The 27,464-nt window shown below is 39.9% G+C and overlaps 1 protein-coding gene across 1 annotated transcript in view; it reads right to left on the bottom strand.

Moving 5' to 3' along the window:
* Nucleotides 1-2,488: 2,488 nt before the first annotated feature.
* Nucleotides 2,489-27,464, bottom strand: part of PCYT1B (phosphate cytidylyltransferase 1, choline, beta) — a 99,509-nt gene continuing 74,533 nt past the window's right edge. Inside the window, exons 6-8 of the mRNA XM_027845463.1 lie at nucleotides 21,163-21,305; nucleotides 14,978-15,166; nucleotides 2,489-2,701 (exon numbers count right to left, since the gene is read on the bottom strand). Coding sequence (XP_027701264.1) covers nucleotides 2,489-2,701; nucleotides 14,978-15,166; nucleotides 21,163-21,305 — 545 coding nt within the window. The remainder of the gene's footprint in view (nucleotides 2,702-14,977; nucleotides 15,167-21,162; nucleotides 21,306-27,464) is intronic.

A 27,464-nucleotide genomic window follows, 5' to 3' on the forward strand; every position in this document is an offset into this window, starting at 1 on the left:
GACAACTCACTGTAAGGCAGCTTATCTGGAAAGTGCAGCCACCCCTTAGACCTTAGAGACAAGATAAGTGAGGCTTTAACGTATACTCTTTCTCATGCCTGGTTTTTCTTCTCTGTTTTCCCTTTCTCCATTTTCCTTTCTTTTCCCACTTCTACTTTCCCTTTCTTATTGCTATCAATCCAGCTTTCTCAGCTTGCTCTCCTCCTTAAGGCTTTGCTTTGGCGGAGGCTTTACATGGGCTGAGACAGCAAGCATGACTAGCCAGCTTGCATCAGTCTTGAGGCAGAAGCAGAGCCCCCAAGTAACGTGATGAGATGGAGCACCTGGGAGTCCTCGGCCCCTGTGAATTTTTTCCTTGCCTGTGGCACTTTGATCCTTGCCCTGGTCTCTACGTGGGGATTTCACACCAAGCCTATTCCTTTGGTTCCACATGAGGGCTGAGTGTGGTGGCCACCAACCTGGCACAGCACTGAGGACAAGGTGGGTATGAACTGGGCTGAGTGGTCAGGCCTTTGTGGGTTTAACTTAGAATTTCACTTTCTAATCTCACTTATCTTCAGGTGGACAGAGAGGTAGTTTAACCCCATTGTAGCAAGGAGGGCATCATGTCATCTTTCTTTCAAGGGTGGGATCTCCCCAATGTCCCGAAGGTTGACACTCAAGAGCTGTGGCAAGAGCTCCATCACGAGAGGCCCTGGACTTCCTCTGAGAAATTGCTGGTGTAGACCATTGCTCTATGTGCCACCTTAGTCTCTGGTTTTATACAGGCAGCCAGGATGGGAGGCCCATTTCTACCCAAGAGCTGGGACTCAAAATGTTTTCCTAACTATCAATCTTTAGGAAGCAATAGCTTCCTTAAAGTTAATGCTGTATGGGAGAAAGAACACAGAGAATTGTTTCAGAGGGCATACCTCCACAAATGGCCACCACCAAGGAGAGGATAGAACAGGAGTGCAAAGAATGCCTTCCTATTTGAACACCCCCAGCATAGGAATATAACTACACCAGCACCTGAATTATCTAAAAGGTTAAGATCGAAACTGAGTTCCCAGAAAGGTATCATGGAAAAACCACCACCTTTGTTTCTTCCACTCAGAAATGTTAAAGCAATTGATCCCATTTCTTTGAAGGACAGCCATCTTCTCTGACTCAAAACAGCAAAGGAGGACTTTCCAGTTCCGCCAGTGAAGAACTGGAATCAGGAGGAAACCAAGTAGCACTTTATCCCAAGGATTCAAGCTGGGTCTAATGGGCAGGGTAGAAAGCAGGAGAGGAACAGCTTATAAAATGCCCATTCCTAGATATTCATATTGCATATGGGATACACCTGGATGGTGTACATGGTGCATACCTAGAACAGGTCATACAAAGCCACCATGCCCTGATTTGTGCACTGTGCCCAAGGAGAGCACAATTTCTCTTGAGGTCTATCAGAATGCCTGATCAGTTACATAGAGAGGAAGGCAAGCCTCACTCTGAACAAGGCATTATAGATGAACCAATGACTTTCTTTAAGGAGTTGCTCTTGGAGATTTTCAGTATCTAAGAAACTCAGATTTGATCAGATCAAAGTCATTTTTTTGCTTAATATTTTAACTTCCCTTGTATTTTCCAAACCAGAAGATCCATACTGAAAGCAACTTCTGGGAGAGTATTCATCCCAAACGTGGAAAAAAAAAGAACACAACAGGAGGTGTTAGGTCCTGTTGGGAACATCTCTTAACAAAACTGTGATCTAGGGTGTGGGGGCAGGAAGAAAAAGAAGCTTCATGCTAGATGACCCTTGTTGTTTGGCTTGGAGAGTGAGTCCTCTCTAATGGGCCATATTCATGAAACTGGAGAGTTGACACTTCTGCAAGGTGAGGACCCATTGAGGATAGTGGATAGTTGAGTTAGACTGCTTGGCCTTTTTCGTTTTCCTATTTCTTGAACACCTCTGAAGCATCTTGCCACAATGGTGGGCCATTCTTACTCTAGTGAGCCTTGGGTCTACTAGGGCACCCAAGGAAATCCAAGCACAGCCTAGAGTGGCGAGTGAGGGGAAACACTGTTCTTCTCAGAAGGGTGTTCATTAGGTTTGGGTCAGCACAAAAAACAAAATAAATAAATAAATAAACAAAAAAAACCAGAAGCAGAAAATAGTTCTATTCAGTGCAAATTTTTCCTGGTTCTCTCTGCCTCCCATAACAGTGATTAAAATAGTGATGATGACTGTTTGTACAGTTTGGTCAGTCCTGAGTTGCGGCTGGCAAACTCCATGCTGAACATATGCCTGAGGATGGTGTAGAAACACGAGGGAACAGAGTTATTACAGAGACTCCTCCCGTTAGAATTCCAGGTCTCATCTTGATCCTTCCACCTCAAAGGTGCTCATTTCAGACACTTGCCTTCAGTCACTCTTGACACCCCCCTCCCCAATCCCTCTGTGAGCAAGGTCCAGTCATCCCTCCCTGTGGTTCTTGTAGCCAGTTTGCCAACAATCATTGCTTTACTTTTCATCCTCATCCCCCTCACTCATGCTGCTGATGGAGGCTGAGGCTGCTTTAGGTGACGAAGGAGGAGAGGTTTTGTTTGGGAGCCAAGGGAAAGTGGGAGAGGGAGAACGGGAAGGAGACCGACCCCTCGTTGGGCTGTTTGTCGGGCTCTGCCTTGGTGATAATGCCTGTAGCATCCGTCCACTGCGTTCTTGGAACATCTGTTTCTGAAAAGAAATTTGAGAAAAAGGCACTCATTATTGAATAGTTGAAAGTAACAGAAATAGAACTTAGGTTTAAGAGAAAGACAGAAGGGATGTCTTCCCTTATGGATAGAATTCTAAGCGCATGTGTGTACCCTCATATTTGCAGATCGATAATTCGTTACATTCTGTCACTTTATTAACAAAGTAAGATGTAGGTGGAGTGAAATATTGATTATCTATAGTAAAGTGATTTTACATTAAATGTGGTAAATTGACCCAAAGTATCAATATTCCCTTAGTCCAGTTTCCATAGTGGTGCTCAAACATCCGATAGCTGTTTCCACCTCCCATACCTTTGCACAAACTGTTCCTAGAATGTCTAGAATGCTCTCCCTCCTCACTCCTGCCTCACAGAATCCCTAATGTCTTTTAAAGTTCCACTCGGGTCTTGCCTTCCAGCCCAGGCCTTTGCTGATTTCCCCCAATACTGCTGCCATTCCCCCAGTCTATCATCTTTCTCCCCCAATTATTAGCCCGCTCTCCCTCTTTAAATAATTTTGTATTAGTTTGTATATAATATGTATTCACTCAGTTGGGGGCAGGTCATCTTTCTCACTGCACTCCCCTTCCCTCACCAAGTTCTTGGAAGTCAGAGACAGGTTGGTTTTTGTTGTTGTTGTTGTTGTTAGTCTTTGTGTTTGTAACTAGCACTGGTTGAGTGCTTCGTAAGTGTTTGTTGAATTGAATTGAATTATATGGAACTGGACTGAATTACGATGCTGGTGTTAGGGATGGAACACTGTCTGTAAGCAAGTTTACCTTGGGCCCTCACTCTTTGATAAGGGAACAAGCTCTGATCTCTGTTAAATCCAGATCAGTGTACTAATGAGCCCTGTTACAATATAAGTTGTACCGTATTTAATCTATTCCATACTATTCATAAAAACAGATTTCACAGAAATCTATTAACCAAAGTTCCAACTGGCTTTCCTGTACATAACTGATGTGGAAATGTCTTCTAAACCACCACATAAATACTAAATTATATTAGTGTAGGTTGTAATTTACTGTGTTCTAATTTGTTGAAAATCAATCACTTTTTAAATAATATTTTACTAGCCAGAATATTTGACTCACCAGAATACCTCATTCCCCGAAAATGCCATAAAACTGTGTTGAATATGCCTTTATCCTTCAGCTGTGGTACCAAGTACTACAACTTTTATTCCAGTGTTTTAAGTGATGTTAGAAGTATTGTCATTCCCATTTTTCAGTTGAAGAAATTGATACTGAGAGATTAAGTGACTTGCCCATGGTAACATAGTAGGTGGTGGATGAAGAGAGTTCTAGGCTTGAAGTCAGGATGACTTCAGTTCAAACACAGCCTCAGAAATATACTAGCTGTGTGACCCTAAACAAGTCACTTAACCTCTGTTTGCCTCAGTTTTCTCAACTGTAAAATAGGAATGATAATAATAACAATTACCTTAAAGGGTTGGTATGAGGATTAAATGAGATAATATTGGTTAAAAGCACTTAGCACAGTGCTTGGCACATAGTAAGTACTCTAGAAATGCTTATTCTCTTCCCTTTGTTAGTCAATAATGTGACAATAAAACATTTTGAGCAAAAACTCATCAATCTCTTTGGCTAAGTTACAGGTTCAGGCTGTGTTCCTCTTTTAATGTATGAGATGTGGAGATTTGCTGATTTGGGGCAATGTGTTATGAGCCCAAAGCAGAAAAAAGTGCCTTAAAAATACTACCTTCATGAAACCTGCTACTCACTTCCTGCCAGAGAGGTGAAGATGTTATTGGAAAAGGACAGTGGTGCTAAAGAAAACAAGAAATCATCATTACAACATTTAAAATATTTATCATCTGCCTAGTGTGAGTTGACAGAACCCAATGAAAGTATATCCTTAGAAGCAGTAGTTGAAAATTCATTCCCACTTTATCGGGCACTTTTTTTTTTCATCCCAAGATGCCACATGTGCAAGAACTACCCTTCTGTAAAATCATAGAATATCAGAACTAGACTTTCTAAGTCAGAGGAAGAAACTTTTACAGAAGAAGAAACTGAGACCCACAGAGTTTAAGTGATTTGCCCAAGCTACACAGCTAGTTAAGTGACATAACAGAACTCTCCGTCAATAGGAAAATGCCAACAAAATGGAAACCAATGATCCCATTTCATCTTCTATGATTTGTCCAGTATTGGGGACCAGCAGTTTCTCTTCTTCCCTAGATATCTCCTCCTATTTTCATCTTATAGCCTTATTCCAGCTTCACCTTAGATCTAAGGGCAGCATGGTGATATGGAATGAGGATTAAATTTTCAGTCAGGAGATTTAGTATTACCTAGGTAACTTTGGGAAAGTCCCTTTACTCCTCTGAGCCTCAGTTTCCTCATTTACCTTTGGGGATAATAGTATAGGCGTTATTTACCCCTCAGTGCTATGTAGTGTGTTGCTGAGAAGAAAGTGTTTTTGTAAAATATAAATCTCTATAGAAATGTAAATTTTGCCAGGTCATTACCCTGAAATGGCCTAGTATACCACTGTGTATAATTTTTCTTCCTAATGGGACAGAGTTTTTTTAAACCCAAAACATAGTTCAGAATTAGTGACTGGTCTTTGGTGCATAAGCAACCCTTTTGATTATGCCCTGGCCCCTTACTACTTAAATGGCACCCCATCTGTAGTAACTGGTACAATAAATAGCAACTGACCACCTTGTATCAAGACAATTGGTCATTTCTGCTAAAAGACAACATGCTCATCTAACAAAATCAAACGGGAAAAAACCAGTGAGAATGAAACAAGTTAGGTACAATGGTATTCCCTCACATTAAGTCCATTTATGAGACAAAATCAAATGCCAGAAAGATTGAGTAGCCTGTTATTAATATGAGCTTTCAGAAGCCTTGAACTTTTGGAAGGCACTTAAAATATGTATTTTATTACTATAATCTTTGTGTATATTTTTTCATGTCAGCCATTAGCCCTCCACTGTGAATGGATTTGTCAGCATTTCCATTAGCAACTTTTTTTTTCTAAAGAGAACTACATATAACTTGTTCCTGGCAATTTGACTCAAGACTCTCAGTGAGTCTGTTCTGTTTAAGAGAATGAAAGATTTTGAATCATTAAGAAAACAACAGCATGGGACTTGCATTTACTGTTGTATTGCTGCCAAATATTTCTCTAAATAGGTTTTCAGGCTCTTGTAACTGATTTCTTCCTAATTTATTTTTGTAGTGTGGGACACATGAAAAGCAGATGAATTGAATGGCCTTCAATGAGCTTCCTGGATAAAAAAGCGTTTTGTAAATGTAACAAGGCAATTTCCTGTGCCTTGATTTCTTGATCTGTAAAATAGATACACTGCTTCCAGGACTCCCTATTTCATAAGGTTGTTTTAATATTCCTTGAATATAAGATAGTAGGCGTGAAAGTGCTTTGGAAATAGATTCTGCTTTTGGTTTAGTTTTTGTTTTCTTTAAAGGCAATAGTAAAAACCCTGGATAGAAAGGGAGAAATCTCGAGTTCAGATACCAGCTCAATACCTATTACTTATGTGACCATGGAGGAGGGGAAAGTCACTTATCTCATCCCACCAACCCCAAAGGTTCTTTTTCAATTTCTATTTTGCCTTCTGGTTCTAAAATATCAGGGCAATTTTCCTTGATAATTTCTTGAAAGATAATGTCTAGGCTCTTTTTTTGGTCATGGCTTTCAGATAGTCCAATCATTTTTAAATTATCTCTCCTGGACCTATTTTCCAAGTCAGTTGTTTTTCCAATGAGATATTTCACATTGTTTTCTAATTTTTCATTCTTTTGGATTTGTTTTACAGTGTCTTGATTTCTCATAAAGTCACTAGCTTCCAATTGCTGTATTCCAATTTTTAAGGAAGTATTTTCTTCAGTAAGCTTTTGGACTTTCTTTTGCATTTGGCCAATTTTGCTTCTTAGGGCATTCTTCTCCTCATTGGCTTTTTGGACCTCTTTTGCCATTTGGGTTATTTTTTAAGGTGTTATTTTCTTCAATATTTTTTTGGGTCTCCTTTAGCATCACTCTCAGCTTTTCCTCTACTTCTCTTAATTGCTTCTCAAAATCCTTTTTGAGCTCTTCCATGGCCTGGGACTGATTCATATTTTTCTTGGAGGCTTTGGATGTAGGAGCTTTGGCTTCGTTGTCTTCTTCTGGTTGTATGTTTTGATCTTCTTTATCACTAAAGTAAGATAATATAGTCTGACTCTTTTTGTGCTGCTTGCTCATGATCCCAGCTAATTACTTGAGTTAAAAACTCTTTGTTAAGGTAGGGGTCTCCTTCCAGTATGGAGAATGTACTATCCCAAGCTTTGGGGGTTTTGTGCAGCTGTTTTCAGAGATACTTCTAGTGACCTGTAAATTTTCAGTTTTTCCAACATGGTATGGTCAAGGGCAAGGTGTTTACTCCTTTCCTGGCCTGTGCTCTGGTCTATGAGTATCCACAAGCACTCTTTTCTGTCTTGGAACTGTGAGGAGGATTTCCTCTCCACCGCCACTTCAGGCTCTACTAAGCCAGTGCTCCTCCTCACCCCAGGATTGCCACCCAGAACTGTGACCCAGATCCAAGCACAGGAAAAACAAGAGAATCCTGCACCAGCAGAGAGATCCCTACAATCCCCCTCTGATCAGCTACTCAATTCCCCCTCAGTCTGTGGGCTGGAAGCTCAGGAAGCAGCTGCTGCCCTGGGGCCACGCTCAGGGAATGGGGCTGGGACCTAGCTTCTCTCTCTCACCGCAGAAGCAGACTTTTCCCACTGACCTTCTAAGTTGTCTTTGGTGTTCATGGCTTGAGAGTTCTGGAAACCACCACAGCTGCCAGATTCACCACTCTGGGGCCTGCGTGCCCTTGCCGAACTGCATTCCTGTCCCAGCCTGGAGCCAGAGACCTTTCTGATCAACCATCCAGGTTGTCTTGGGCTGGAAATTTGTTTCACTCTGTCTTTTTGTGGGTTCTGCTGCTTTAGAATTTGTTTAGAGCCATTTTTGTAGGTATTTGGAGGGGTTTGGGAGAGAGCTCAAGCAAGTCACTGCTTTTACACCGTCATCTTGGCTCCACCCCCCAACCCCAAAAATTCTTAACCATTTTTTGTATCATGGATCCCTTTGCCAAGTCTGGTGAAGTCTATAAACCCTTCTCAGAATAATGTTTTTAAATGAATAAAACAAAACATATTGGATTAAAAAGGAAAACAACTACTTACATTGAAATATAGTTAACAAAAAAAATTTTCTTAAATATAAGAGCCCTTAACTTCTCTGGGCCTTAGTTTCCTCATCTGTAGAATGGAGATGATAACACATACTACATGTCTCAAAGTTGTTGTGAAGATCAGATGATATGATATATTTGTAAAAGCCCTTTGTAACTGTAAACCATAATGTAAATGTGAGTTTTTCTTGGGTGTTGCTGTCTAACTACCAAGAGATGAATGGAGTTCTTGGGATTTGGATCTGATACTTTCTAACTTCATGCTGAAGGTCCCTCAGAGAAATATTAAGGTCTTAGGAAGCCTCTTAGAAGGTTAAGCCTGTCTGTAGTTCTCTTAAAGTAGAACCCTGTGCAATTATGGAATCCAATAAATGTTTTACTTTTAGATTTAGAAGAGGGCCTAATTAAGTGTCTTCCCCTTAACAGGTGCTCAGTGAGGATCTGTTGACTTAAAGATGGTGACCTGGAAGTTCTGCCTGATCTTGTTATTCCCATTATACAAACAAACAAACAAACAAACAAGCAAACAAGCAAACAAGCTTACCACTTCAGCATTCTGCTCAGCCTCTGAAACAGTGTTTTGACCCTGTCTAAGAGCAGTTGATTTCTGCTAGTACTTTATTTGCTGGGAATGCAGACCCTCTATTTTAAGAAGTGAGTCCCAGCCCCCAAATCCACAAATAAAGAATTATTATAATAATAGCATATTCATGAAAATCAAATTACTTATCTTGGAGTTTAACATCCTTGTAACTATTCCTGTGCTTTTAATGTCAACAGAAAAAGCAATGTCGAACTCTGGTTGATATGTCAAATTAATGTTAATAACAGTTTTGACATGAATAGCATGTTATTTAAAAAAAAAAGAAAGAAAGAAAAGCCTCTTGTCTCCAAGCTGGGTTTCACTTTTTTTTTTTTAAATCCCCTCATCTCACAGTCAATGAAGGTTTCCCTAGAACAATGCCTGGTATGATTTTATCTTTCCCTGGGTGAATAATATAAGTGTGGTCGGTGAAATTCTGCATTCCCTTTCTTGCCTGAAGTGTGCGTGTGGAGGGGTGGAAGTGGGAAGAAGGAATCCACCCCCTTAAGTTTCCATAGAGAAGGCTTCTCCTCAGAAATACATTTCAGCGCCCCTGCCAGTCAACCCAGTGCCTATGACACAACTAAAAATGAATTGCTGTCTCTTTAATGTTTTAAAATGAGGTGTAAAAAGCGTAGGTGTATATTATGCACTCTGGATAAAGGATGAGGTTCAGGCATACCAAGCATAGGGAAATGCATATCTTCACTTGGGACCAAACCAGCCTCCCAGGAACCCTCCAGATTTATCCTCTGCTACTGAACTGCTATGAATTTCTATTACTTTAAGCCTTGCAAAGCGATTTCCTTAAAACAACCATATGAGTTGAATTATAGAGTATCACTCCCACTCTACAGATGAGGAAACTGAGGCTCAGAGCAGTAACTTGCTTACAGTCACCCAGTTTGTGATTAACAGAGCTTAGATGCGAACCTAGATTTTCCTACTCTAAATCAAGTGCTCTTTCCAATTCAATCTAAGGAACATTTGTTCCTTATGTAAGGAACATATTTACTTTGTGATGTAGGTGTGGGGTAGTGGATAAAGAGCAGGCCTCAGAGGCAGGAAGACCTGAATTCAACTTCTGCCTCTGACACTGTAAGCATAACATCCCGCCTCCTAGAGAAAGCCTTCCTTAACCCTCTTAATTCCAGTGCTTTTCCTCTTTTAATTATTTCCTATTTATCTTGTATATAGCTTGCTTTGTATATATTTGTTTGCATGTTGCCTCCTTTGTAAGCTCTTTTTGAACAAGGACTGTCTTTTGCTTCTTTTTGTATCCCCAGCTCTTAGCACAATACCTGGCACATAGTAGGCACTTAATAAGTGTTTATTGAATTGAATTGAAAATAAATTACTTAACCTCTAAGAGTCCTAGGCAAACTCTGAAAGTCTATTGGTAGATGACTGAGTATACTCTGCATTGGTAGAGGGTGTTTCCTTTTCAAGATTTCCCAGTTCCAATCAAATCACAGCTGCAATCTAAACATATTTAAGGCATTACCTTGGACAAATCTCTCCTTTTATGAATTTCAGGTTCTTCCTCTGTATAATTAGGGGCTGGAAAGCTGTACTCAACATGGCATTTGGCCTCAGTCATTCCTGGGTGGGGCGAGGTCCCTCTACCTTCTAGGAGTTTTGTGACTTCTAACTCTGGAATCCTTGTTTTTGTCATTAGAAAATGTTTTACACTGAATAATTACATAATAAAAGATCTGAATCAGCCAGGAGACAGCACTGACAATCCATCAATAAAATAATGAAGTTCGAATAGATTTTGTCAAGAGACTTCATGTGTCATAATAGGGAATGCAAGATAACTAAAAGGCTGGAAATCAAACAGGACTGCCTCCTTTTCTCTTAAAAGTCAACTCATGTTGCTCAAAAAGTACCTTTGCAAACAGTTTCCATCAATTCTGCTACTAATACCTGTCATTTTCCACAAAAATAAAAGTATTATCTTTAGGTCTGTGGGGACAAAAAGGGGAATACAAGATGGTTTCTAAACATGTCCTTTTCCTCTTTTCTGGTCATTACCCAAAGGATCTGGGAGAAAAGATTCAAGAACATCTCCTGCTTAAATTTTTTTTAAAAAATCAAACATTTTCTTCCTTGGGGTTGGGTACCAGGCCAATGGTTCAAACTTTCAGTGCTTTTGAGTATCCTATGATGCCCAAAGTGAGGCTGGAAAAATCAGAGACAGGGCATCACAACCCCAGGGCAGCATCCCATCTATCTACCACCTCTCTAATCTACTAGTAGATAGATGAAAGCTCATCAGTTCACATGGATTCAACAATCATCTTTATGCAGATGATTCTCAAATCTATTTGTCCAGCCCTAACCTTGCTCCTGACCTCTAGTCTTACATCTCCAGTTGCTTATTGGGGATCTCAAACTGGTTGTCCCACAGACATCTCAAACTCAACATAACCAAAATGATGTTTAGGCTCTTTATTTTGATCATGGCTTTCAAATAGTTCAATAATTTTTAAATTATCTCTCCTGGATCTATTTTCCAGGTCAGTTGTTTTTCCAGTGAGATATTTCACATTGTCTTCTATTTTTTCATTCTTTTGGTTTTGTTTTACAATGTCTTAATTTCTCTTAAAGTCACTAGCTTCCATTTAGTCCATTCTAATTTTTAAGGAAGTATTTTTGTCAGTGAGCTTTTGGACTTTCTTTTCCATTTGCCCAATTCTACTCTTTAAGGCATTCTTCTCCTTGGCTTTTTGGACCTCTTTTGCCATTTGGGTTAGGCTGTTTTTTAAGGTGTTATTTTCTTCCGTATTTTTTTGGGTCTCCTTTAGCAAGCTGTTGACTTGTTTTTCATGATTTTCTTGCATCACTCTGATAAGCCACTTGATTCCCCCTCCATCTGTGGGTTGAGAGCTCTGGCAGCAGCCACCACCCTGGGGCTGCGCCAGGTATGGGGCTGGGACCAAGCTCCTCTCTCACCGTGGTCCAACAGACCTTTTCCACTGATCTAAGTTGTCTTTGGCATTTGTGGGTTGAGAAGTCTGGAAACCACCACAGCTGCCCTTGATTCAGTCCCCTGAGGACTGCTTCAGATTTGCTGAGGCCTGGTGTTTGCCTGCATGGCCCATGCTGAACTGTGCTCCTTTCCCAGCCTGGCACAACAGACCTTTCCAATCAACCATCCAGGTTATCTTGGGCTGGAAATTTGTTTCACTCTATCTTTTTGTGGATTCTGCTGCTCTAGAATTTGTTTATAGACATTTTTCATAGGTATTTGGAGGAGTTTGGGAGAGAGCTCAAGCAAGTCACTGCTTTTACTCCGCTATCTTGACTCTGTCCCCAACATAACCAAAATGAAACTAATCATTGCCTCCCCTAAACTCTCTCTTCTTCCTAACTTCCTAACTTACTATAGTAGAAGGCACCATTTCTCCCAGTCACTCAGGTTCTTAACCTAGGTATTATCCTTAGCTCTGCACTTTCTTTTCCCTCCCATATCCAACCAGTTGTCAAGTCCTGTCTTTTCCACCTTTGTAACATCTCATGTATACATGTCCTTCTTTCCTCTGACACTGTCACCAGCAGGGTTCAGGACCTCATCACTTTTCTCCTGAACTACTGCAAAAATCTGCCAGTTGGTCTCCCTGTCTCACTCATCTCTTCACTCCAGTCCATCCTTCATTCAGCTGTCAAATAGATTATCCTTAAAGACAAGTCTAAAACCCCAGTGACTCCCTATTACCTCTATGATTAGATAGAAAATCTTCTGTTTGGCTTTTAAAGGCCTCCATAAACAGTCCCCTTCCTACCTTTCCTGTCTTCCTGTACCTTATTCCCCTCCAGGTACTCTGTGATCCAGTGACACTGGCCTCTTTGCTGTTCCTTGCACACAAGAGTCTGTTTCCCAATTTCATGCATTCACTGATTGTCCCCCATGCCTGCAAGTCTCTCCCTCCTTTTCACCAGCTCCTGATTTTCCTCTCTTCAAATCTCAGGTAAAGTCCTATTTTCTTCAAAAAGCTTTTCTCATTGCTCCTTAATCTTATACCTTTTCTCTCAAAGGTTATCGCAAATCTATCTTGTGTATATCTGGTTCATACATTGGTGTTTCCATGTTTTTCCCCCTTTAGCCTGTGAGCTCCTTGAGAGCAGGGACTGATTTTGACCCTTCTATGTACTCCCAAGTGCTTAGCCCAGTGCCTGGCACATAGTAGGAACTTAATAAATAATGCTTGTTGACTGGTTGACAATAAAAATAAATCAAAGCAGTTATTTCTCAACATCTGAGGATGTGCCAAAAGGTTTGCCTGAAGAGCCATCTCACTTGTTATTGTCAGGGCTGAGTAGCCCTATTCTGAGTACCCCAGATACCTTCCTGCTCTCCACCAACCACTCCCTCTTACCTTTTACTGGTACTACTGATGGGAGAAAGGAGCATTCAGTCCATAGTGAGCTTTTGCAATTGAGCACACAGAGGTTACATCCTGTCCACACCTGCCCTATGGTCAGCAGACTACATACATCCAGAAGTCATGTGTGGATCTGAGTCATTTTAGCACAAGGGTTCTTATCTTTTTTTTTGGTATAAAATAAATATATAAAACTAGAAAGGAAACAAATTATATTGAAATAGTAATAAAAACATTTTTGGAGACAATTGGAGTTAAGTGACTTGCTTAGGGTCACATAGCTAGTAAGTATCTGAGGCTGGATTAGAGCTCAGGTCTTCCTGAATCCAGACCCAGTGCTCTATCCACTGAGCCACCCAGCTGCCCTATGCAAAAATGTTTTTAAAACAAATTCATGAACTCCAGGTTAAGAATCCTTGTTCTAGCAGTGGAGGTCCTCTCAAACACACCTATACAGATGTCCAGACAATTGGGGGGGGGCCCTCTTCTTCTGTCTCCTGCGTATCTGCCTCCCTCTCATCAGTATGTACAAAATGACAGTCCCACAATGAGGGCACAATGGTACCTGTAGCCAACAGTGTTCATGTTCTCTTCAGGAATGAATCTTAAGCCTTGCTCTGTTGTGCAAAAACAAAACAAAAAGCTTCCCAAATTGTTGCTTAACCTAAGGTTGCCCCAAGGCTTCAAGGAGCCATGATTTCCTTGTTTAGCTGGATACACCACTGTAACTCACAGCTTTTCCGCACCTTAATAGATCATCTTTGTGAGTGAATGTGGCTGAAAAGATTTCTCACCTATTGACTAACCCTGAGATGATAAGCCTTACTCTCTACTTAGCTAGGCTCTCCCTCAGATGAAAGATAATGTTATCAGCCTGTCCTGGGACCTGCCAGTGATTTTGCTCCATTGGCTCAGCCTTCTTTAATCCAGGCTCCCCTCCCTGCCAAAGTGAGGCATCAGAGGAGGCCATCAGTGGAAGGACAGAATTTTAGTTCCAACCAACCATTTTGATAAAGCAATCAAATCTGCTATTACATGACCTCTTCACCTGAATTGTCAGGCTAAATTTACCTTTCTGGACTCACTTTTTTTATACATGTAGACTCCTCTTTCTTATTGAGTTAAAAATGAAATTAAAAAGAATTGGTCTTATTGGTTTGAAAACTTCCTATGGGATAACCCCAAGCTCATCAATATAGGCTGGGAGATTCTCTAAAGTAGTCCTCTAACAGAAACACCCCAATAGCCAAGGAGATCTCCTTGTCCTGGAAGGAAGTCCTATCCATACCTAAAGTGACCATATTAAATAGGTTTTATTTTTAGTGCATGTAGTAGGAAAACTGTATATAGCCTCTCAACCCCTTAAACCATTTTGTTTCCCCAATTCAATCCTCACATGGTATGCATAGGCTCTTTCTGCAAAACTGTGATTGCCATCACAATCAATGACATCAATGGAGTATATGCCCTATAAATTCCTCCCCTAGAGAGAAAAGCCCTTAGGGCACCATTCTCAGTGAAATAAATGACGCAAAGATGAGGTCAACCACCCTGATTTCCAATGCAGAGGCCATATGTTATAGATCTTGCCTGGCTTGGGCTAATTTAGTTCTTCAGGTCAAGGATTAGGATGAAATAAGGTCCTTATTAGGACAGCAGTAAACAAAAGGAGACTTACTAAACCATAGTGTGGAAAGGATATTCAGCTGTTCAGGTAAATGTATCTCTCCTCCTCATCTTGTCTCCATATAGAAAGTGTGTGGTCAGCAAAGTATGTTTAGTGCAGTGACTTACACGGCAGTGGGAAAGCTGCTGAATCTGAAGGCCACTTAACTGCTTGTGGGCTGAACTTTTATGCTCTAAGCAACTGGAAAGTCACATCAGTGTGCGAAACCTTAGCCTCCTGAACCAACCAAGTTTCAAGGATAGCTTTCTTATCTTTTAAGGAAAAAATAAAAACAAACCTAGTGTACATGGCGGGTGTTGCTCCTGCTACACTAGGTGTAGGGCTGAGTAGAAGGGAACAGTTTTTAATCATGGCCCCAGTGGAGAGATTACTCACCCAAGCTCCATCGGGTCCAAAGAGTTCTAGGAAGTTGCCAATAAACTCTCGAGACTTCTCTTCCCACTTCTGAATTAAATCATGGCTCTTTTCTTCCACCTTATAAACAAACTCCTTTGATTTTTCCTCTACATTCTTGACTTTCTCCTTCATTTTGTCTACTTGGTTCTGGAAGCGGTACTTCTTCTCCTGGTGAAAAGTATAGAGATTAATCCAGTATCTATGCAATTTTGGGTGTGGTGAGACTTTACAGAGACAAATACCAGATCCAACTTTTACTGGTTTATGCAAGGTGGACAAGTCACTTAACTTCCCTAAGCCTCAGTTTCCCCATTTGTAAAATAGACACAATAATACTGGTGCTACCTGATTCACCAGATTGTCATGAGGAAAATGTTTTGAAAGCCTTAGGGCACTAGAAAAACATGAGTTATTACTACCACTGCTACACTTCAAGCATCATGATTATTTCATAAGTGTGGGTCCTTCCTCTCCTGGTTTCCTCTATAAAACGAATTCTTAACCTGAGATCCATGAACTTTTTTTTTTTTAAATCTTGATAGCCGTGTCTCAACATAATTGGTTTCTTTCAAAATTCTAGGTATTTTGTGCCTTTAAAAGCATTATTCTGAGAAGGGGCCTGCCCATAGATTTCACCTGACTGCCAGAGGAGTCTATAACAAAAAAAAAGGTTAAGAATTATCTTTATAATTTAGAAGGTAATCTTTTAAGTGTTGCTATGGCAAAAAAAAAATGCATCATTTGTTGACCAGTCTTCTGGTGATGAACATTTCTGAACTTAGCACGGCCAATCTTGAGATGACAGAAAGCAAACATCACCAGGCCCATACTCGGTGCCTTTCTGGCTTGGTAGGAACTTGTGTTTTGCTGGAATAGCCTTAAGGAATCCAGAGATACTTCCATGCTATGATGAGGTGTTGGAGTAGGTCTTTAGGGGAAGGATAAATAATGCACGTATACAGTATATGGACACTGTATCTTACAATATTCTCACATGTTCCTGGCCTGAAAAAGATTCACTCATGTCAAATTGAGCTTTCTAAAATGCAAGTTTGATCACCTCTCTCTCTCTTTCTCTCTCTCTCTCTCTCTCTCTCTCTCTCTCTCTCTCTCTCTCTCTCACACACACACACACACACACACCCACCCATACAGACTACCTTTCCTGTCTTCTTATACCTTATTCCTTTCCCCATACTCTGTGATCCAGTGAAACTGGCCTCCTGAATGTTCCTTGCATAAAACAGTACATTTCTCAACTCCAAGCATTCTCACTGCCTGCATCCCATTGGCTGCAAAGTCTCTCCCTCCTTTTCCTCACCTCCTAGCTTCCCTGGCTTCCTTTAAGTCTCAGCTAAAGTCCCACCTTCCTTAATTTTAGTGCCTTCCCTCTGAGATTGTTTCCAGTTTATCTCACATATCACTTGTGGGTGCATAGTTCTTTGTGTGTTGTCTTCCCCATAGACTTTGATCTCCTTGAAAGCAGAGACTGGTTTTTTTTTGTTTGTTTTTGTATTTCTTTGTATCCCTAGTCCTTAGCACAGTACCTGGCACATAGTAGGGACTTAATAAATGCTTATTGACCTGACTCAATTTGACCATGGGTTGATTTTCTATGACCCTGGTAAAATAGTGTGTGTGGGAAAAACACTGAAGATCACTAGTCTACTGAAATATGTGAGAAGAAGAAAGAACTGATTTCTATTTTCTTTTTGTAAGTGTTACTACGTAAGGGAGAACTCCAAAGCATTGGCTTACTCTTTATCATGAGCAGAGACGTATTAAGGAAATTGCGCACCCAAGCTCCCTAATACCCAGATTATGTATGATTTGTTGTTGGTTATATTCATTTAGTTATGTATTTATTTTAGTGTGGAATTATGATATTATTGTACAGCTCAACAAACTATCTCTAACTTTATGAGTTTTAGAAGTTTGTCTGAGATACTATGAGGCCGACTTGCTTAGAGCTTATGCAGGAAGTATGTGTCAGAGACAAGACTTGAACCCAGATCTCTCTCACTCTAAGGCTGGCCCTCTATGTATAGTTATCCCTTCCACATCATGGGAGTTAGGGGCACAGCGCCCCTGTGATCTGGAAAATCTGTGTAAAATTTCTTGGCCCTCCCTTCGTACCAGAGAAAAGAAATTGTGTATATTTATGGTATTAAAGGTAAAATATGTTGATATTATACAATATTATACACATATTTTATGCATTTCTGAATTTCTAAACTTTTTCTGCCTTGTCTTGTGGCCTTCACGTGTCACCTGCAGCTTCCATGAAACTCCCAAAAATTCCCATTTAATTTCTTATGTCCACAACGGATGTATTGAAACCCTGATGGGGAAAGTCATCATGTGGAAGTACTGTACCATACTGTTTCTATTGAAAGCATATCAGCTTCTATTACAATGATCTTAGAGAGATTATGTGAATTATTTTGTTATGCTGGACACATCTATTGTGGTATTTAGAGAAATCATGACATAATTTAAAGATCATCAGAGAAGAGGTTCTCAAACTTTTTGGATTCAGGAATCATTTTCAGTCTTAAGAATTATTGAGAATGCCAAAGAGCTTTTGTTTAGGTGGATTATATCTATCACTATTAACCCTATTAGAAATTAAAACTGGTAAATCTTTTTAAAATGTATTAATTCATTTAAAAATCACAATAATAAATCTATTACATGTTAACGCAAGTAACATACTTATGAGTGGTACTGTTTTATGTATTTTTGCAAATCTCTTTAATATTTGGTTTAAAAGAAGACAACTGGATTCTCATGTCTGCTTTTTCATTCAATCCATTGCAACGTTGTTTTAGCTGAAGGATATGAAGAAAATCTGACCTCATACAGATACGTAACTGGAAAAGGGAGGAGTATTTTAATAGACAAATAATGTCTTAGTATCATTATGAAAATAATTTTGACCTCACGGACTGCCTGAAAAGTTCTCAGAGATCCTTAGAGATCTCTGCACCTAACTTGGAGAACCACTAGAGGCAATGTAGCTGGGTTCAAATCCTGCTTCAGATATTTACTAGCTTTGTAGACATGAGCAAGTTACTTCATTTCTCTGAACCTCAGTTTCCTCATCTATAAAATGAGGATAATATAAATGTGAATGATTACGTCAAACACTACTTTGAATATCTGGATCATTGGTAACATACTAGAGCTTAGAACTCTTTGGCTATTCTGAGATCCTCCTTTTAAAGAGTCATTAAAAGGACTTTTTATAAAGTCATTCCCTAGGATTAGAGGATCCTAGATTTAGACCTGGAAAGGACCTTATTCCCTATTTAGCTGAGTAAGAAAATGTAGTTTAGATTACAAAATTTTACAAAAGAAATGCCTTACATTTTTGTACTTTTGTAGAAAATTTTGTCTCTTTGTCTCCATCCTTCTAGTCTTCCGATTTTGTAACCTTGGAATTATCCTCCATTCCTCACTCTCCTTATATCTCAATTCCACTACTTAATCAGTTTCTGAATCTTGCCATTGCTACCATCACAACTTCTCTCCTATCTGACCCCTTCTCTCTGATCAAACAGCCACCACCTTAACTCAGGATCTCACTTCTCCAAATCTAAATTATTGTAGTAGCCCTAATTGCTGACCCTTCCTCTAGTTGATCATCACCCGAGTCTACCCTCCACACTGCTGCCAAAGTGATTTCCCTTAAGCAACTATCTGGCCATCTCATCCCCTACTCAATCAACTCTAGTAGCTTCCTATTGCCTTTGGGATGAAATATAAAATCCTCTGCTTAATTTCTGAAACCCTACACAACCTATCTTTCCAGCACATCCATTGTTGATGTTCGGTCATTTTTTAGTCACATCCTACTCTTCATCACTCCATTTGGGGTTTTCTTGGCAGAGATACTGGAGTGGTTTGCTATTTCCTTCTCCAGCTCATTTTACAGATGAAGAAACTGAGGCAAACAGTTTCTGACTTTCCCAGGATCACACAGCTAGTAAGTGTCTGAGGCTGGACTTGAATTCAGAAAGACAGTCATTCTGACTCCACACCCAGCACTCTATCCACTGTGCCATCCAACTGCTCCTCTAGCACCTCCAGGGGGACATTAATTGCTTTTTTACACTCTGGGAGCCAGTTAAGATCCAGCTCTCTTTTCCTCACTTTACCTCTTTTCTCCATGGCTTTTCCACCAGCCTGGAAGGCTGACCCTTCCACATTCCTGGAAGGTAATCCCTCCTTAACCTCTACCTCACAGAGTGTCCCTTTTCCTTTAAGATGCAGCTCAACCACCATGTTCTGCATGAAGGTTTTGCTGATCATCTCAACTGCTGATGACTTCTTCCCTAACTACCTTGTGTTTAACTGCTTGGTTTTATTCTCTTTATAATTATGCTGTTTTTACTTATATATTTACCCATTATCTCCCCCTTTAGAATGTAAGCACCTTGTGAGTATCATTTCACTCTTTGTTCTTGTGTCCTAAGCACTGAGCTCAGAGCTTGGCATATAGTAGGTACTTAATAAGTGTTCCTTGTTGTGAGTTCTCCCTCTCCTGACCCCCTCAACTTTTTTGGGTCATGGAGCCATTTTACTCTCTGATGAAGACTGTGGATTCCTTCTTACAGTAATGTTTTTTTAAATTCATAATTGAAAAAAATGATTAATTTCCATTGGAGGTTAGTGAAAATAAAGATGTGATTTTTTTCCCCAAGTTCACAGATCCCTGAAATCTACTTTGCAGGCTCCTTGGTCATCCGTGGACCCTAAGTTATGAACCCCCTGGTTGGCAGATAATCTTTGTGAGTAGCTGTGGCCAAAAAATTCACCTGTTATAGTGGCCAGCCTTTTGGTGATGTACTTTTCTAAGCTTGGTGATTGATTGAATCCAACTCCCTAATTTTACAGTTGAGAAAATTGAGGCAAAAGAGTTTAAATTACTTTCCCAGGTACACAGCTAGTAAGTGTCTAAGGTAAGATTTGAACCCAAGTCTTCCTGACTCCAAGTGTGATTCTATCCACTTTATCAGTGGAAGTACACTGGGATATAACAGAAACAGAATGAAGAATCTCATACCCTGGGAAGACTCAAGTGTTGCCAGAGACAGAGGGATCTGGCTTATCCTGGTTCATTTTGTATTGCACAGATCCAGAAACACTAAGCTTAGGCTATATTTTTATCTGGCCTCTTTGCTGTGGCTTATTATCACTGAAGACAGTAAACAACAAGCTTTGAAAGTGAGTCTGTCTCTATGCACACCTATGGTTTTAGTTTAATTCAGTTTTTTTTTCAAATAAAATGTGGGGTTTAATCACATACTTGGGGAAGCCTGATGCTTAAAAAAAGTTTCAGTCAATCTCTTGACTGAAACATACACACCACCTTTTCAGTGGCATGATCAGAGCCAGTACCGTGAGGAGGCCTTCATCTCCAGGGCAGTCAGCTTTCCATCCCAAATTGCCCTAAGAGTGGAGTCATTGGATTCTGAAAGCAAGCAGTAATCAATACCAATCCCATTAACCATCACTTATGTTTTGAAGGGACCAGTGATAAATTATGTATGCTATGAGATAAATATAACTGCAAATAATTATAGTTTTCTAGACAACTCCTCATCCTAAAAAATTTGGCCTCTAGATTATTTTGTAAAGATTGAAGCTGGGTATGGATTTCTTGTTCTAATGTTCCTCCAAGCCCAGGCAAATATAGCTATTTAGACCTTCCAGCACCTCTGGTAGGATTCTAGCTACCATCTTTTGCTTTTTAACACCTTGTTTTACTCAGTGTACAGACTGTTGGAACAACTACTGTTTTATTAAGCTAAAGGAAGCAATTCTATGGGAATAACACAGTAGAAACACAGGACTTTAGATACTACTGAACTAATTGTTTAAATAAACTATGGAAAAGGCATCTGAGGTGTTTAATGGACAATTCACTGACCTTGAAAAATAAAATCAAGGAAGAGTATTCTGACTTCATTAAAGTCAGAAATACCTGCCATTAAAGAAAAAAATTGCACCAATGGGCTATCTAAAAAAAACTCTTTGCCTTAATCAGTCAATATAGGAGCTATAAATAGAGGAGAGGCAGGAGATGGGAAATGTCTCTCCTAGGAAGTGATATTTGTCATCAAAGCTTATTCGAAGAGGGAAGAGGTAAATGTACTTACATTTATAAAACTAACATTCAGCTCTTTGGCTGTGTACCCTCTTTGGAGGTTACGTCGGGCATAAACATCATAGTCACGGACAATTCTAGTGATGATGTCTGATGTTGAGATGCCTTCTGTTCTCTGAGTTGGGACAAACATTCCTGGTCAAAGTAGAAAAGAAGAAAAAAATTAGATTCACCTCAGTTTTTACCATTTAGTTCCATTTGTTTGTTGGTTTTATTATTGATTCCCCAGAGAGACTCAGCATTACATTTTACCAAATGGGAAGAGGGAATCTAGTGCTATTCACTTGGAGTCTGAAATCAGGAGACAAAACAGTGGGTTGCTAGATTACTTCTCCTCCGTATAAAGAATTTATTTTGCACTGCAGTTATGCTACCCATAGGTGCCTTTAGATTTGATTGCCCATGAGACTAAGTACAGCCAGAAAAACACAGGAAGTAATAGCAAGTTCTAATAGACGTTCCATAGAGTTACCAAAAATTATACTCTATATTTGCATATACACAAAGCCATTAACAGGGGGAACACATAAACTCATTAATAAGGCATTGATGATTTGGGTGTGGTAATGTATGCCTGTAATCTTTGCTACTGGAGAGGCTAAGGATAATGGATCTCTTGAGCTCAAAGGTTTGAGTGGCAGTGGGTTAAGACGATTGAATGTTCTAAGTTCAATATGAATATGGTGAGCCCCCAGGGGTACACCAGGAAGGAGGGGGAACTGGCCCATGCTGGAAACAAAACAGGTCAAAGCTTCTGTGTACCAGTTAGTAGTGGGATCAGATCTGTGAAAGGATACATGGCCCAGAGAATCACCTATAATAGAAAACTAATGGTCAAGAATTATAGACAATCAATTCCTGCCTCCCCCAACATGAACAGACATGTAAAATATAAGTGGGGGACAAAATACCCAATTATGGGGCAGCTAGGTGGCACAGTGGATGGAGCACGGGCCCTGAAGTCAGAAGGACCTGAGTTCAAATCTGGCCTCAGACACTTAACACTTACTAGTTGTATGATCCTGGGCAAGTCACTTAACCCCATTGCCTAGCCAAAAAAAAAAAAAAAAAAGTACCCAGTCAAATACCAGAAACCCATTGAAGTAAATATCACTTAACTTGATGCTGCTATGGAGGGGGGACTATGGCAGGTATGGTAGCCCATGAAAGAAGCAGGAGATCAAAGATGACAGGATCAGAAGTCCCATATCTTATTGTTATATGAGAGTATTGTAGCAACACACTGATGGGATCAACTTCTGCCAGTGATCCATGAGCTAACCTATCCCTAATGCCTCACCTTTCTTGGTGCAGCAGGAAAGAGAAATGTCAAACCCTCTTCTGCCACAAACTAAATGTAGCTAGCGGGAGATCTCATCAAGTCCCTTATATCCTAAAGACATGAGCTTTCCCTCTCTATGAAGTCAGGAGGTCAGGGTCTAAATAACAGAAAAACGAAGTCATCGTCTGTGTCTGCTGCTGCAGATTTGGGGCAGGGGGAAAGATCTGCTTTGGCAGGGCCATGAAAGAAGAAGAGAATACTCTGGTGATATAATGAGGCATCCGTTTTTTTTTTTCCAAATCCTAATTATTGCTCTGCTAAAAATATTCTGTAATGAGCACGATCCCAGAACCTTTCTTAACATGCTTTTCAGGATTGCGGTATTTGGCTAGGTAGTTATTTTAGGAAGCAGCAGAGCGCATGTTAATGAAGGGAAACTTTCAATGGGAGTAAGGCATAATAGAAGGATGATGAGTAATCTGGACCCTAGTCTATTTAATTTAAGCCACCTCTTTTAAGCAAACTTTGCAATGAGATTCTGACATGTCACTGTGACAAGCAGAGCCAAGTACTCTAAGGTTTAATCCACATTTCAGTGTCTTTCGCTCCATTTGGAGTGATTTTAGGCTCTTAAATTAAGCCATTATGAGTGTGCAAAAGCCAAGTGTGGCTGCCTGAGATGCTTCTGACTTTTCCCTCACAAATTGTCTATTATGCTCTCCAACAGCTTCTCCTCTCGCTGATCTCAACAGAGACTCTTCATTCAGGTAAACAATTGTGCGGTAGTCATCAGCAGGGCAGAGCAGAAAATCTCTGTAGCTGGTTTTTATCTAATAGAAATGACTCACAAGTGATCCTATTATCCATATTATTATATTATATATAGATGTTACCCATCTATATGCTATCCATATTATCCCATCCCACTCTTTAAAATGGAAATGGCAGAGAGGCAGCTAGGTGGGGCAGTGTTTAGAGTACTAGACTTGGAGTCAGAAAGACCTGAGTTAAAATCCCACCTTAGACATTCACTAGTTGTGTAACCTTGGGCAAGTCACTTAACTTCTGTCTGCCTCAGTTTCCTCAACTGTAAAATAGGGATTAACACCTCCCTCTCAGGGTTGTTGTGAGGATCAAATGAGATAATATTTGTAAAGCACTTAGCACAGTGCCTGCTACATAGTAGGCACTAGCTATAATTTCTATTGTTAAATGGTAATATTGGACTTCTCAGAGTTTAAAAAAAAATTAAAGAGGAGGCCCAGTCCAAGACAACTGGAAAATTTAAGTATATTTTCCCCAAAGGAAAAAAATAATATTTTTGCCATGTGATAGCAATGCAACCATAAATGCAATGGGTTTGATGGAAGTATTGATTAGTAGATAATTCTGATTTTTAATAAATTATAGGGCTTATCATGTTGTGAGGAGAGAGTAATATGTGTGTGAGACAGATAACCTTTGTGTAATGGCACAGAAACTATAAGATCCCATTAGGTTTATTTAATAACTCCAAGAAAGACATTTGATTTGGTAGAGCAAAACCTTAAAGGGTCTTCAACAAAGTATCTCCCATGCATATAACAAAATCATAAAAGATTCTCCAAAAGATATAAAAATGGAAATACCATTATTTGGTCTTTTTTGGTGAGGCAGTCAGGGTTAAGTGACTTGCCCAGGGTCACACAGCTAGTAAGCGTCATGTGTCTGAGGCCAGATTTGAACTCAGGTCTTCCTGACTTCAAGACCACTGCACCACCTAGCTGCCCCTAACACCATTGTTCAGTAACCATCCGATTATTATTATCATCAAGCAAGGCATAAAACAACAAAAGATAAGCTCTCCAAAGACGCTTGCTACTTCCAGGAGGATGTCCAATACTGGGTTCAAATGGAAAAGAGGTTTATTATAAATATTGAGGTCTTCCAATTACTCCTGTACATGGATGGTGTTGTGTTGATTGTATCACTTCCTGGAATACTAAAGAGCCTCCTAAATAAGATTCATGGTTTCTTGTAGTCTCTTTAGCCAGGAAAAAAAAAAGTGGATGAAGAATGTCTATAGTTCACCTTATGACACAATGTTGAATGGGCAGCCAATCAAGCCATTCTCTAGAATACACATAGATGTTCCAAAAGTCTCCGAGCATTTTTAAACTATTAAAGCTTATCACTGAAGATTAAAACTACACTAAAACTTTGGGAACACCTTGTGTATCTAGCAAAGACACTGGGCCTAGAAGTAAACAGAAGGACCACAGTGGGTTGGATTGCCTTTGGGAAAATGGTACTTTCATTTTAGTGATTCCAATCTTCTGCCTTGCACAAAGGCCTGCCTTTTTTTTTTTTTCAACTTCCATATGCAGGTGATACTATAAGGCTTCAAATCATGGAATATACCATCTCTAAAGAATTAAAGTTGTGAATTACCCGAAGGATAAGAGACTTGTGGTGGGTGTAATTAGGCTGCAATATATTCCCAATGAAGACCTATGCAAGACAATCAGCATAAAGGAAACCATCTGAAGGACTTACGACCAGAAAAGGATGGAGGCCAATAATATCATGAGAATTGTGGGTGCATAGAGTGTATCCAGATGACCCAGGGAACATCCTGGCAAGTGTTGCCATAAGTCCTTCTCCTTCCCCTTAGTAGGGATATTTTATTAGTTTCATATGCAATCTAACTGAAAGAATGGTGGTACCCATGACAGAAATAGGGAAATTAGGGGAAAGGAGGTGTTTGGAGGGAAAATATGAGTTCAGTTTTGGACATGTTGAGTTTGAAATGCCTGGAGGACATCTAGTTCAAAATGTTCAATAGGCAGTTGGTGATATAGGACTAAAGCTCAAGAGAGAAAGTAAGGTTGGGTATATAGATCCAGGAGTCATTTGCAAAGAGATGATAATTAAACCCTAAGAGCTGATGAGGTCATGAGGACAGATAGTATATAGAGAGAAGAGAATATGACCCAGTACAGATCCTTAGGATACACTCACAGTTAAGGGGTGAGAATTGGATGATGATCCAGCATGCACATCTTGGACAAGCATCATCCATTATCACTATGGATCATGTGACTTCAGTAGGTCCTGAGGGAAGGTGAGACTAACCTTAGAGAGGGAATTGCTTGACCCCCTAACAAACCTGCATTCTTTCCACCCAGAGGAAGGGACAATGGTAATACTCACCCCAGGGTTTTCTGGCATACCTAGGCACACTAGGCTCATGGTCTATGCCCCACTATGGTGAGAGTTACAGGTAACTGATGGATGTTCCAATGATGTCCATTCAATATAAAGTGACTGAGTGGATCTCTTATGAGGAATTTATAGGAAGATACAATAAGAATGACACAGAACAAGAAGGCAGGGATGGATTGTACAACTGGAGGGATTATCCACGATGATGAGATCAAAGTGTGGTTTTAGTGATAACTATGTTTTATTGCATGAGCAGTCCCCAATGTATAAGTGAGTTATGACCTGATGCTCACTTTAAAGTCAGTCATTTGGAATGCAGAATGCACTGTATCCCATAGAAACAATGTTTGAGTGGTAGTCAACAAGAATTTTGGTTAAATCATGAAGGCTTCACAATAATAATTAAGTGGTTTAGGGTTTCCCCTAGAACCCTAGAAATGGTTCATGCCCAAAAAGGGCCTCAATAATTGTGTAAGTATTCAGGCTAACCAAATTGAATGTAGGATATGGTTTATTTAATACAGCAAGGGAGACTTACATGCCATCCCATAAATGCCCTTTCTTTTTCACATGGGCCTCTACTTCTGCAGATACCAGTGAAGTCTTTGTGGAGCCCTCCTCACATAGAAAAGAATGCACATTTGCTAGGAAGCAAAACAATCCATTTCTTTCTCTGGTGAATCCCACCTAACCTCAGGTTCTACCCAATACACCAGATACATAATACAGAGGTAGCTTCTGATTGTTTCCTCCGTGTCATAGATCCCTGCGATAACAGTCTCTGCCCTTCGTGCCACTGTCTGGTAGCAGCTACTCTCTCTCCACATCTCTGTCTGGAAATGGTTCCTTCTCTTTGTTCTCCCCCAGTAGGATCTTTCTGGAGCTTCCAATCTCCTCCAGCTCAAGAGTAGCTTTCTGAAGTTTCTGGTATTCTCTTCCTTAGTAAGGCCTCTCTTCACTCAGACATTCTTCTCGAGCCCTCTTCTGTGTCTCCAATTCCTTCACCTAAATGATGGGGACATGGGCCTCTTCCAGGAACCAAGCCAACTGTGTACTTTTTAAAGTACCAGCACAAGGGCATAGCTGAGGCATGAGAACTAGCCAAATGTGGAGTCAGTGACAGAACAAACCCCTCATCAGCAGATGAGGAAGGACACAAGACAAGGGGAAGTTACAGCTTGTTTAAGGAAAATATAATTTGTCCTGGAAACACAAGACGGAAGAGGAGCTTCCTTCTGGGATATGGAAATGGCTAATCATTAGAGAGGGGGGCGTCTTTGGGGAGAAGCATGGGAAAGGGAAGTGATAGTGAGGCAAAAAAAGAGAGGAAGAATATTACATAGAAAAGATTTAAAGAAATTTCAGAAGGGGACACAGACAATAGCAGTATTGTCACTATCCTATTAAATGACGTGTACTAAAAAAACAAGCTGTGCATGATACATTTGTTATTTCATATCCTCCTATTATGTCCTTTGTATATAGAAATGCCCCTGTTTGTAATAACTGCCAAGTTCATAATAAAATTATTTTTAAAAGAAAATTAATTGTTGTTATTTGTGTAATCAATAATACAAATAATTGATATTTGTATGTGTTTGTTAAATAATACAAATAGGTGATATTTGTTATTTCCACATGGTTTGTGGTAATTCTCTGTTAAATAGACTAACTGAATATCCATAGAAACATATTTCATAATCTTTATGCAAGACATAGATATTTAATATGCATGTCTTATATAGATAAGAATTTATTTACATATAAATACTACTATTGCTATTACTACTTTCAATCTTCATCCTTCT

This window comes from Vombatus ursinus, unplaced genomic scaffold (assembly GCF_900497805.2).
Source record: "Vombatus ursinus unplaced genomic scaffold, bare-nosed wombat genome assembly UNPS02014962.1, whole genome shotgun sequence".
Lineage (NCBI taxonomy): Eukaryota > Metazoa > Chordata > Mammalia > Diprotodontia > Vombatidae > Vombatus > Vombatus ursinus.